Source organism: Anabrus simplex, chromosome 4 (assembly GCF_040414725.1).
Source record: "Anabrus simplex isolate iqAnaSimp1 chromosome 4, ASM4041472v1, whole genome shotgun sequence".
Classification (NCBI taxonomy): domain Eukaryota; kingdom Metazoa; phylum Arthropoda; class Insecta; order Orthoptera; family Tettigoniidae; genus Anabrus; species Anabrus simplex.
The window spans coordinates 16,199,872-16,214,140 of NC_090268.1; the positions used below are offsets into that span (position 1 = coordinate 16,199,872).

The 14,269-nt window shown below is 38.7% G+C and overlaps 1 protein-coding gene across 5 annotated transcripts in view; it reads right to left on the reverse strand.

The window, feature by feature from the left end:
• LOC136871580 (S1 RNA-binding domain-containing protein 1) overlaps nucleotides 1–14,269 on the reverse strand; it is a 168,722-nt gene that overhangs the window by 116,597 nt on the left and 37,856 nt on the right. For all 5 annotated transcript variants that reach the window (XM_068227151.1, XM_068227148.1, XM_068227149.1 and 2 more), the window contains one exon: nucleotides 1,717–2,270. In XM_068227151.1, the coding sequence (XP_068083252.1) occupies nucleotides 1,717–2,265 (549 nt within the window). In that variant the 5' untranslated portion in view covers nucleotides 2,266–2,270. The remainder of the gene's footprint in view (nucleotides 1–1,716; nucleotides 2,271–14,269) is intronic.

Consider the following 14,269-nt stretch of genomic DNA (forward strand, 5'->3'; position numbering starts at 1 on the left):
ATCAGGAGTAACTGCTGCTTCCTTATTCACAAAGATGGAACTCCCGCTTCAGCAAGTAGGCTGGTAATGGGGCTAGTATGGAAAGCTCCCGTTACCAGCCTAACTCCACTATGGTGAACACTGCCTAAAAGGTCCAGCGTAGATCTTGATGTTGAACCATGAACCGCACTAGCAGAGTCTATTCGGCAGAGTACGGTTGCCATGTAGAAACATATCCGCACCACACAGTCAGCCTCCCCACGAGATGCCACTGAGAAACTTAATCATTTAAAATCTCTTCATGCAGACAACTTTCAGCTGACGGATGTGGGGCTTAAATGTGTTATGATTGGCCATCGTAGATTTCATCAATAATGCTTAAAAGCCCGTTGGCGATCACGTATGGCTGTTGTAATTTCGTCAGTCCAACATGGGACCTGTTTCAGGTGAGGGATACCGGATGAGGAACGAATTGTTTCCTCTGCAGCAACAGAATTCCTGTTGTAATGAAAGAAACGTGGTCGTCAACAGACTCTAACAGATCATCTGCCATTACTGCGTGTTTGGAAAATTTTGTCCTATTTACCCACTGAAGTAACAAGAACTTGAGTACTTTGGACAGTCTTCGATTCAAGAGCATGAGAAGTATCAGGAAGTGGTCACTACCAGATAGGTCATCCTGTACTTGCCACCATAACAGGGGAATGAGCGCATGGCTGCACAATGTGGCATCCAGGTGTGAGAATCAATCATGTGCGCTGCTGAAATTGTTCAGTTTCCATGCAAAGACTGAACTGGTTGATCAATCACTCAAGAATTCTCTCTCTAGTGCAGGAAGACGAAGAATCCCATAGAAAGGTACGGGTGTTCAAGTCTCCCAGCAACAAAAAGGAGGAGGTAAGTGAGCGATCAAATCTTGGAATTCAGGCATCTGAAGATCGTAATCTGGTGGAAAGCACACGTTGCACACCTTGTCATTACTGGCAACGGGGCGCAGACTGCAAATGTGTCTAGCTGAGTATGGAGTGGTACTTCGTTACTGAACATGTCGAAGCGGACTAGGTAGAAACACCCCCAGTCGCCACACCATCCACAGCTACTTTGTCTTTAGAATAAATACTATTATCCTCATAGTCGTGTCATGTCCAGGTCTCACACGAGATTCCCATAGACACGCTTTGGAGGCCGCAGAGACAGATATTAACCAACGTAACTCAGATAGACCATTTTGTGGATAGCAAAGGCAGAAATGGCGAACAAGTACCCCGTGAATGGTGAACTTTTCGACTGGGAACAGTGGGCCATTTTCCTGGGAGAACTGGGTTCCCCAGAATGGGATCAAGCCAGAGGTTGTCCAGGCCTCTCACTCTTGCCTACCGTTTCTGTCTCCTTTGGAAGAGAGCCACTCAGCCTGGTTTCTGAGGCAGAGGTGCAAAGTCTTTGCACGTCACCTTGTTCTGTAGAGTCTTGTTTCACTTGCTTAATCTGGGACATGATAGAAGTTACAGAACAAGGAGATTATTTTTATAATTGTGAGACACTTATAAAAAGCACCCTTAAATAGCATTTTGAAAAAAGTCATTTGGCTAAGTTTCTTATTTTCAAAAATTTACATAACCACAATGATGGTCACATAACTAACGAAGGAAGTGCAATGAGTAATTTCCAATTCTGTCGTATAACAGTACAGTACTGTACAATAACAATAAACAAACAAATTTAATTTAAAATGCTTACCAACAAGTCAAATTCATTTTCATCCACATTTGGTTGACCTATTTCTGAATCTTGTTGGACAGCTGTTTTCTTCTTCCTGGGAGCTCTTTTAACAGTCTCAGACTTAGGTTTCCTTGGTGCTTTGGTAGATTTAACTCCTTTAGCAGGTTTTGACTCAACCTCATTTTTAATTTCAGTTTCCAATTTTACATTTTCCACACCCTGTGCATCATCTGGTTCTAACTTCAACTGAGAACTAGTTGGCTCTTCTTTGATTACTTTTTCTTTTTTCACCCTCTTCCTTGGTGGGTTGACAGAATCACTTCTAGCAGCAGACCTCTTCTGCTTTCCCTGAGAAGGTTTCTCTTTTCCTTCAGGAGTAGGCTGCCATTCATCTTCAGAGTCAGAAGACCTCTTCTTTTTTTTCACGGTTACCACTGGAGTATCGTTCAAATCAGAATCTTCATCACTACTTATATACTTTTTTATAGGTTGCTTCCTTCTCGAGCTCCTAACTGGTGAAACTTCCTCTGCGGAGTCTGATACAAGGTCGATAACTGAGCCAGACATTTTGCCTGAAATGAAAAGAAAAGTCAAGTGTTAGGGTACAATATTCAACGTTAACATTGATGCTTTCACGGCCTGTAATTGTAGACACGATACAGGCTTTAGGGCTTATGTCATGTCAAGAGAACGTTTCACAGAGAACTTTGGTTCGTGTCTTCAGAAGAAAATCTTGACTGTTCAAGAGGAAGTCTTCATCAATAAGGAGGGTTTGTATGTAAGAATGCTTTACAGTGGGAGCTGTAGTGGTACGCTCGTTTCTCACCAGGTGACTCACTGTATGCTGATGACACCATTACATTCCAATTAAAATGTTCTATCACACTGTGTGTGCGTGAGGAGTAACTGAGAGGACATCAGACAAATCAGGAACAAATGTGGTAGCAGAAATATAAACTAATAAAATAAAATGCAACGAAAGACACTGGGATAAAATAGAACAGAGCTGAAGAATGGAGAGAAATCGTCTGTAGAAAGCTAGAGGATGATAATGATTTGAGACGGTTGAGGGGAGAAGGCCATAAATGGTGTATACACGTTATGAAAGTATGACATCACATAACACACAGCTCAGAATCAACCATCTGGTGATGATGAACATACGAATTTGGAAAATACCGAATCGAAATAACAATACAGAAAGGACAGGGAAGAGAACTACCTATGTAAATCCTTTACAGATCATCACCAGATGGTTGATTCCAAGCTGTGTGTTGTGTGTCATACTTTTATACATGTGTACACCGATTATGCCCCCTCCCTCTGCTGTACCGTCTCACATCATTATCATCCTTGGGTTTCCTCCACACTTTCTTTCCATTCTTTAGCTCTGTTCTATTCTACCCTGGTGTCTTTTGTTGCTTTTTATTTTATGAGTTTCTATTTATTTCTGCTACCACATTCGTCCCTGATTCGTCTGATGTCCTCTCTGTTACTTCTCATGCATACTCGGTGTGAAAGAATATCTGAACTGGAGCTTAATGTTGTCATCAGCTCCCGCTTGAAGCGCTGTGCCGGCATTCAGCGAGCCACCTGGTGATGAATGAGTGTACCACTACAGCTCCAACGGTAAAGAATTCTTAAATTCAAACCCTCATTATTGTAGAAGTCTTCCTCGTGAAGACACAGAGCAAACTTCTCTGCGAAACATGAAGAGGAATATGTATAAGGATAAACACAAGGCAGAATCAACCCCTGGCAAGTTCGTTTCAGCTTCCCAGCTTCATCAGTGATGAGGGAGACAATGACAGGTCTTCAACCTTGATGTGGGAAGTGCAGCAAATGAAGAATACAAGATACGCAAATACATAGGCAAAAACAAGAGGAGGAAAGTTATCCAACAATCATACTGTACATCGTTATGAACAATCACACCTTCCTGTGCCCTGTCAACAAACCACTGTGAATGAAACAGATTAATATAAGCAATGTGAAAAGGAACTTAAATATTTCCATTGCTGTATAATCAACAGGTGCAATGCACAAGGAATTTTTTTAATTTTTTTTTTTTTGTTACTACTTTCATGTAATATTAACAGTGTTCTCCTCAGAAATGTTCCTCAGCCGAGTGGCAAGAATGAGTAGCCAGGCGGGGACTACTGCATAAAATATCAATATGATAAAATTTCAATTTATTCCCCTCAGGGCAATAATAATAATAATAATAATAATAATAATAATAATAATAATAATAATAATAATAATAATAATAATAATAATAATAAAAGTTGAAAGCATCCTGGATCCTCCGAAAACGAAATCATAAATAAAGCTTCGTGTATTCCGAAAGGGACCATTCACGCATAATAATAATAATAATAATAATAATAATAATAATAATAATAATAATAATAATAATCGTATGGCCTCAGGTACTGTATGCAAGCACTTTAATTTGACACCCTCCAGCTGCGTGGTCACCAATTTCAAAGTTTACTTTTACTCTAGGCCTACTACTAGATGGCAGATCAAATCTCTCTTGGGCGTCTATGGCTGACTGGGTTTTTTTTTGTTACAATCTGCTTTAAAGGCGACGATGGGATAGGAAAGGCCTAGGCCTAGGAGTGGGAAGGAAGCGGCCGTGGCCTTAATTAAGTCATAGCAACAACATTTGCTTGGTGTGAACATGGGAAACCATGGAAAATCATCTTCAGGGCTGCCGACAGTGGGGTTCAAATCACTATCTCCTGGATGGAAGCCCACAGCTGCGCGCCCCTAACCACATGGCCAACTCGCTCGGTGTTTGTTAAAAACGAAGCCATATAGTTTCAGTGAAGTTTTCCAAGTAAACAAAAAATGTTTCACCAGATATCTTGCGCATGCTGATATCGTACGACATACAGTGTCGAATGGAATTTGTTTCACCCTTCAAAAATCCGACTACTTCTGCCGAGTTTGAACCCGCTATCCTGGAATTCCGAGGCCGACACTCTACCACTGATCTACAGAGGGCATTAACAATGATATCAGACAACTAAATATTTAATGAAAAATTGAACTATTTTAGAGTTATTATCATGAACAAGACATAACACAGTATTTTGAACTTCCAGTGTTCTACTGTTCGTTCGTAATCATGAAACACTGGGGCTTACCGCTCGGTTGCTGTCGTGTGCCATACAAGTTTGACGGCATGCGGAATCGAGTGTTTGGATGCGATTCCACACACCGCTCGTGCACGACACTACGTGTGAGTCACATGAACTCCGATGTAACTGATGCAATTATGCTGACAATAATGAAGATTTATCATTTAAATAAACAGTTTTACAGTATTTACGTTTTAATTTGGAGCACCCAATGACTCAAATATGTATTAATATTATGGAACTACGGAGCCTCCATGGCTCAGACGGCAGCGTGTCGACCTCTCATCGCTGGATACCGCCGTTCAAATCCCGGTCACTCCATGTGAGATTTGTGCTGGACAAAGCGGAGGCAGGACAGGTTTTTCTAAGGATACTCCGGTTTTTCCTCTCAACACTCTCCATTCTCATTTCATAGCATCTATCAGTGATTAATAAATCACTTTGGGAGTGGCGACACCATCGTACTAATAGCCTATATACGATTCATTCCTTACATACTTAACCCAGTCAATGACTGGAAAACAGGTTGTAGGTTTTCATTTTCATTATGGAACTAAAACATATCTAGGTTATGTTAGTCGGGCGGTCTGCAAAATCAGCCCATGAAACAGGTCCTAGGGAGAGCAATGATTAGTTGATAGGACCAATAATAACGGAGATATTTGGAATTTTATTTTTCAACCTTCCTCTAAATTACTATTTCTCAGAGTGAATCAAATTAATTGTAGATTGTAGTGCCTTCTCCCCTGACTTTGAACACTGATTTTCATTAAATTTTGCTCAGCAATTTTTTTATGATGCATGTACATGCATGCTAATAGACATGAAGGAAATTTAAAAATTTAATTTTTTAAATTATGGACATGAGCAGCATAGAAATACCATTTTTTGTAATTCTGACCAAGGTACAGACTAAACTATTATTTATAGTGATAGTATACGTTGGGTTTCTTTCTCTTAAAAACACAAAAAAAAAAAAACACATTAGCAAATAGAGCCGGATACAGAAATGACATGGAAAGATCAGTATGGTTTTTATATATAAGGTACATTTTATATTCCTTCATCATTTTAAAGCAAATTCAATGAGTTGCAAGAGAATAGATCATAATATTGCACATGTAATAATTAACAAGTCACTGGACCTACTTCATAAAATCATTCAACAGAACTGAAAGAAAATTAGAGACCTTTAGAGAACATTATTACTTGAATCTTGTACTTTTGAGCACTGGTATTATAGTTACTGATCTTCATTCACATGTTATACATTTTAAATTGATCTTAGGTACCTACAGCCAGATATTTGTATTTATATAAAGCATAGTTCTGATTATATAAACATGAGCACAGGTTTTTTTTTTAACATAAGAGTAAATATTGTAAAAAAATTCAAGTATCTTGGGGAGATTATTACTTGGAACTTAAACAAGAAAGTATTAGTAGGAAAAAGAACAACTAAATTGAAACAAGCACAACGTATCACTTGGCCACCCTACAAGAAGAAATCCCTCTCGATAAATGTAAAATTCAAACACAATAACTCCGTTATTAAACGTGAAGCAACCTATGCTAGTGAAACACTATTCAATTTGAACATCAAATCAAAAACAGATAAATTACAGAAAACACAAAGAAGAATCCTTAGAACAATCATAAACAAAAAGCACCAAGTAGATGGACAATGACAATTATTACCTAATGAAGTTGTATACCAGGAAACTGAGTCAATAACAGACACAATGCAGAAAAGGAGAGTTGCATTTTTCTGCCACATATCGAGACTGCCAGAAACCAGGGTACTGAAACATCTTTTTAACTACTTTTGGAAAAAAGTAAAACCACGAATAACTGATTCAAAAAACTCCAAGATGATTTAAATGAGTTAGGCTTGATAATGCAGCAAATTGAAGGCTGAGAAGAGAAGAGGATCCTGAGAAACAGAGACTTGAGACTTAAACTAAAAACTTTTACATGCAAACAGTACGCCATAACTGACAAAGAAAGGACAGCCAGGTCAGAAAGAATGAAGTTCTGGGAGCAGAAGAAGAAACGTAAGCCAAATTTGTAGCTAATACTCTTAAGACTTAAGTGTATATGGATTGATTAAAGAGTTCCAATGTGGGTGTCAAATAATTTTAAAAAAGAGTATCTTGATATTTTTAACGAGCCTGTGTTTGTCTATTCTTGAAACATTTAACATTTTGAGTGGTAATTCAAGAAAATGGAAGGAAAGCCCTCAATTTCGAATGATATTTCAGTGTCAGAGATGAAGCCTTATGTGAAATGTAAGAGTCAATTTACTAAATATGTTAGAGGAACATCACATTGATATATTAACCGTGAATACAATTTAAATTAAATTAAAGGAAAATTGGATTCTTTTTGAAACTTGTATTCTGTTTCTTTGTAGATTTGCATCCTACAATGAAAGATCCTGCCCTCAAAGAGTTCCTTTACTAATGATGTCCCGTTCAGTCCCCTCCCCTACTGCCGTTCCTCCTCAAGACCTGGAGCACACTCCAGCGGGTTAGTGTGCATGTAAACACATCGTTCAACTGGACAAAGAAGGTTAGTCGCAAATTTATTACTCAAAAATACATGAGACTACACTCTGACATTCAGTTAACTTTAACTTTCTAATTACAGGCAATTATTCCACCGAGACATATGCAATTATGGTAATCCTTATTGGCAGTAAACCAAATCACAAAACATCAATTAATAATCAGATGCCACTTAATCCAATTAGCAAACCTTTAACTAATGAAACATCACGACATGACAAGGGGATAACAGTGCACACTGAAGATTTTAACATGACCCTTTAAGAGCATGAACTTTTTCTTAATAAGAACATTTTAACATTCTTGCTTCAATTTTAAAAGTTTTTAACTATGATACATATATATGTCAATTTTTAGCAATCTACTGATTTTGATCCAATTAGTATCGAAACATGTATAGATGTGACAAATGTGAAATTTAAGTTCAAATTCCCATTATACCATAATGTAATGAATAAGGAGGATACTGTATAATAATAAATCATTGTTATAGTGATTTAAAGATTATTAATTATATTGCTGGGGATGTCAACCTTCATATTATGCGTTGCCACAATGCTTTCCTATCACAGCCTACTTTAAACGAGAATCAGACAATATTCTCCAGACCTCTGTAAACATAACCAGACATATCCCTGCTTCTAAACATTTCATGATATGCAAGCTCTGCAGGTGGTTTTTCAAAAATATTAACTGCTACCTAATGCATTCCTAGCCTGAAATGCACAGAAACAATATAAACCAATCTCACCAAGCTACATTTTCAGAAACAGAGACCAATGCCATTCAAGGAACTGTTCCTTTAACTGTCTATTCTGAACTCTACTATAATCTATCTAATCATACTTGTATTCTGAACTCCTCGAATAGGAAAACAATTTGAATAGTCAGCCTCTTTCAATCTGCCTGATAGTAACATATTTGATGACATCAACAAAGGTTGTGAAATCAATGGAAGAACATGGGTTCGATTAACCATCAGGAAGCCGAAAAACTTAGAAATAAGATTTTTCCCTTCTAGAGAGGCAAATGGCATTTGGGTTCATTCAGCCTACTCCAGAAATGAGTACTAGGTTAATTCTTGAGGGCAAAAGTGGCTGGACATAGAACTAACCACTCTACCCCATAAGCCTTTTCCATCGATTTGTGCACAAGCCTCCATGGCGGGCTATGTTTTTGTTCTGTATTTTTCTCTAAGAATGCAGTTAATAAATGCAAAATCCCAAACATCCATCAGTTAAATATTACAAACTTTCACAAACTATGAAAAATAACCATGATGGAATGACATTCATATGATCAAGTAACCCCAGGAAATCCAGCCACAAGAATGCACATAGGAGAAAAAGTAAGTTTAGAACAATTCTGTTTGAATCATCATGTTTGTTAAGATTTTTTTTTATAATTGGCTTTACGGCGCAGGGATAGGAAATTGCTAGAAGTAGGAAGGAAGCGGCGGTGGCCTTAAGGACTGTGGGATTCGAACCCACTATCTCCCGAATGCAAGCTTACAGCTGCGCGCCCCTAACCACATGGCCAACTTGCTCGGTGTTTGTTAAGGAAGCCATATATTTTCAGTGTAAACTCAGTTAATACAACTTTAAAGCCTTTCAGTGCATAGAAACACTAATAACACAGGTGTAACACACCTGCAAAAAACACACTGTTTCGTTCTACAAGAAAACTCTCAAATTCTATCAAATCACTTCCAACTATGTGTATATATGTACAACATTGCTTAAATTGCATAAACTTGTCAATGATTGTAAATTGATGATGTTATGAACAAGTGAGACAAATTATGAACGCAAAGGTCTTCCATAGTTAAGTTACAAAGGAATTTGCTCGACAGTACGGTGACTGGACAGCTGCTGACAGGCAACGGGTAGCCTTCTCCAACGAGTCACATTTTCAGCTGCACAGAACATATAGAAGTCAGCTTGTCTGACCAGAAATGTTGGAGAACAAATACCCTGCAACCACTGCTGGAATAAAGGCAGTCGAGCTAGTGTAATGGCCTTGTGGAACTCTCTAGGTCCCATTATCCAAGTGGAACATACTCTTGATCGATTTGGTTACGAGTCCATCCTCGGTGATCATGTCCACCTGTGCATGATTGTCTTTCCTCGAGAGGATGAGATCTTCCAGCACGGTAATGTGCCTTGCCACACAGCTAGAAGTGTCCGCACACGACTGGAAGAGCAAGATCAAGACTTCAAACGTCTTTCCTGGCCCCCAAATAGCCTCAATCTCAATCATATTGAACACCTGTGTAATAACCTCGACCGCTGGCTCCTCCACCATGCACTGCAGACAACATGGCTCCAGATACCCATGGAGACCTATCAGCATCTGTCTTGGTCACTGCAGCACGTCTAGCAGCTGTCTGTGCAGTGAACGACAGTACCTCTAGATAACAGCAGGTGATAATTATGGACCTATAGGGTGGCCCATATTTTACCATTTTTAAAATGGCAGAATATTTCTAATTTCATTTTAACTGAGCTACTACAGCATAGCTATGGTAGTTATGGAACTGTCCAGAAGATGGCAATTTCGGAGTAAGGTTCACAAAATGTCAACGCATCAATTAACCTTACAAGAGAAAGTCAAATGTGTATGGTTGTATTCTGTCTCCAGTTATTATAGGACATTATATTAAACTAATGGTATTGAAGAGGTGGACCTTCCTCTATCCTTTGATAGTGATCAGTTTCAATACGGACCATGATAAAATTCATAACTTATGAATAACTATGGATGTAAAATGCTGTACGGCCATCAAGTACAGGTTCCCTGGATCTTCTCTGAATCACTGTTAGAAGTAGTAACTCAAAGTTGGATTGAACAGGCAGCATACAACAAGCCAAAGGAGCAGGTAGACCGAAAACTATGGCTAATAAGGAAAGCAAGCAGCACAGTGAATTAGCCAACTCGCCCAAATCATAAAGGTGTCTATCAATTTGAGTGTTTCTTGAACAAGTGTGCAAAGATTGTTGAAAGAGTTTAGGCTAAGACCATACCATCTGCGTCTGGTCAATATGCTGAATGACAATAATCCCGACAGGCATGTGCAATTTGCCGAAAACTGGCTTGCAATCTTTGAAGGTAATTCTGATATGGACTCACGAAGAAAAACTACACGTACGGTACCAGGCGATGTGAATGGTCACAATCGCATGTACTGACATCCCACAAATCCACACATGGACACTGAGATGAATAAACAGAGCCCTGAAGTTAAATTGTACAAGATCCACCTTTTCAATACAAGATATGTTGTTGATTAAAATTACAACCACCTCTGTGAGAATATAAACAATACTAAGTCGGTAGATAATACATATGAAAACCCCTTCGCAAAATACGACGTTATGTTGTATTGTACTGGAGCGAGTGGATCTTGTGGCCGGTTTTAACATCCATGGACAATATCATCAGCCAAATAGAGTCATTATACAAAGATACACATTAAAGTTAAAACACACAAAACTGACCCTCATAATTGGACTGTGTTATGCATCATTTGACCAAGCGCCAATTCTCAATTTTCGAGATATCTACACCACCTGGTAGCCGACGCTTCAAACTACATGGAAAAAAATATTCGTACTCTCGAACATCATTTATATCGAAAATAAATCGATTAGGACCATGCGCCAATCTAAATATCGCCTGAAGATATTTCTGCATCAACGGACCAAAGAAACTCTCATGCAGTTGAATTTTGCTTCACCTGACTAAACGACATTTGGCGGTCGCTTGGTCGTGTTATGCGTATTGCTCTTTCCTGCCTTTTTATTCCTGTGACAACAGTGAAGTTTCTCCGTGATTGTCTACCGTCTTCATATCAACAAAATTATTTAGAAAGTGCTTAATAACACTATTCACTTCTGTTTTGGCATGGATAACTTTAGGTCTTCCTCAAGAGCCCACTGAACTGTTGAGTTAGCAAGGAAGGAAATCTACTTGCAAACATTATTACAGGTTAGTTGTTCAGTCTATATCACAGTACCACTAGCATACATGGCAAATACATGTTACTTATGGATTGTTTTTCAAACAGTTTCACCATTCTATATTCCTTTCTCATTACGCAGGAACAGGAGCTGGATTCACATCCACAGACACCAGCTATTGCGACACCCGTTTACTAATCCCCAAAAGATGTCATTTTTTCCAGCAGACTGATGGAGCCGAGTCCAATAAAATGCTGTCATGCTACCCAAAGTACTGTTCTGAGGTGTAATACAGCCACGACTAGCAATCTTCAGGGTGATTATTCAGATTTAAAACTGAGATGCTCTAGTGATTTAAACTTTGTTGAGGGAAGAACGGACGCAACAACATTGTTGAAGGTAAGTACGATTTAGTTAATGGAAAAGAAACACCATCATATCCTATAGCATTGCCAGGCAGATACTGTAGATCAGAGTCGGGTAAGGTTTTTCTAGGAAGAAATACATTCTTACTCCACAATATAGTGTTTCTGTTTTACAGGAAAATACACGGTCTGAAGATCAGCAGCAGTCTGTTCCTGTATTACTGGATGAACATCACTGCTCTCATTCCCATACAGACGTTAGTTTCGATGATAATAATGCTACTAATGAACATGTTGTTTTAGACTCCAGCATCTCTAATTATGCAGCTAGCCAGACCCATTATTCAACTCCTCAGCCGATGAATGAAGCATCTCAGATATTGGAATCTCAAAATAATGATTCTCTGGGAGAAGGGAGACCAAGAATAGGTCGGAAAAGAAAATATCCATTTCAGAATCGAAGAATTAGGAAGATGAAATGTGTTCAAAATGAAACCTATATCACACAGCAGGGATATTTTAAAGAACCCAAAGCATTTATAGAATACATTTGTTCATGTAAATGTCTGAACAAGATAGGAATTGATGCAGTGATAGTACTACATCACACGATGCACAAACAGCTCTTATTTGTGCCATGGTAACAACAAAAGATGTCAAACGGAAGAGAGTGAAGGACTCCAACAAAAGAACAGCCACAAGAACTTACACCATCCGCGGTGTCAAAGTATGCAAAAGTTTCTTCTTGCAAACATTTAGGATCTCCAGTGGAAAGGTTCATCTGGCAATTAAGAAGATACAATCACCAAGGGGCGTTGTGGATCATCGTGGATTGGCTGGTGGAAGAAATAAACTCCCTGAAAATAAACTGAGAGAAGTCATAGACCACATAAAGAAGTCTCGACGTTACAAATCTCACTATAGGAGAAGCGATACACAAGCAGAATTTCTTGTCCCTGAAATAACGGTCAATGTCATGTATGATATGTACAAGGACGAGGTTTCAAATCCTGTATCAAAAGCAAGTTATAAGAAGATATTCCTCACGAAGTTCAACATCAAAAGGAAACCACTGAAAAAGGACACATGCAATGTTTGTGACATATTGGAAGTTCAGATCCAAAACACAACTGGATGCGAAGCCGAGAATTTTAAATCAAAAAAGAAAATCATCTTGAACAAGCCAAAATTGGGCAGGATATGAGATCATCGGACATGTCGAAGGCAAAACAAGATGTCGCCCTGGAAGTTCGTTGTTTTGACCTAGAGAAAACCTTGCCATTGCCTAGAATTCCTACAAATACAGTCTTTTATAAAAGGCAGTTATGGCTTTATAACTTAGGAATACGCAGCGATAAGGATGAAAGAGGACACTGCTATGTCTGGTTAGAGGGTGAGGCAGGCCGAGGGTCACAGGAGGTATCTTCATGCCTGATGAAATATTTAATGGAAGAGCTACCAGCTGTTGAAGTAATCTTGTGGTCAGATTCCTGTGGAGGACAGAACCGAAACATAAAAATGGTTTTGATGTTAAAAGCTATCTTAGAACAGCATCCCACAGTGAAAAAAATCACTCAACGTTTCCTTGTTCCAGGACACAGCTTTCTCCCCAATGACAGTGATTTCGGGGACATAGAATGTGCACTGAAACTTCAGTAAAGGTTGTGTACAGCAGAGGACATCAATGTGATGAAATTTTGTAGGAAGAGGAATCACTTAGTTGTTCACAGAATGAAGTCTGAGGATTTTAAAAGTACAGATTTACTTGAGAATCAAATCGTGAACCGGAAGACAAATAATCTGAAAGAGAAGATAAAGTGGCTGAAAGTAAAAGAGACATAAAGACAAACCATTTAGCATCTTCTTCAAGCAGGAATATAAAGGATAGCAGATTTATATTCTAAAATCACTTATAAAAATAAGATCTATGAGAAATCAGAAGAGGACAATCATAACCTTCGTTGATTTCAAAAAGGCATATGATTCCATAGATCGTGGAGTGCTCATGAACGTTCTGCAGGAGTTTGGAGTGGATGAGAAATCTCTGGCCATAATTCGGCAATCTCTTACAAACACTTTTTCTCAAGTCAAATTTATGGGCGAACTCTCAAATCCATTTGAGATAAAAACGGGTTTGAGGCAAGGAGACAGCCTTTCTCCACTACTCTTTAATTGCATTTTAGAAAAAGTTATTAGGGAATGGAGGCTGAGAATGACTGAAAATGGAATGAAGAATGGGGTAAAGATAGGTTGTGGAAAAAATGCGATGATGTTGGATTGCCTTGCCTTCGCAGACGATGTCGTTCTTATTACAGACAACCGTCAATCAGCCAAGAAACAAATCGAAGAACTACAAAATGTTGCAGTCAAAACAGGGTTAAGAATTTCTTTCGAGAAAACAGCATTCATGGATTCTATAAAAAAAGGCGACACGGACAGACTTGTTACATTGTATGGGGATATCCAGCGTGTGCAAAAATTTAAATACCTGGGAGAAATACTCACCCCCAATGGAGATGAAAAGGAGGGAT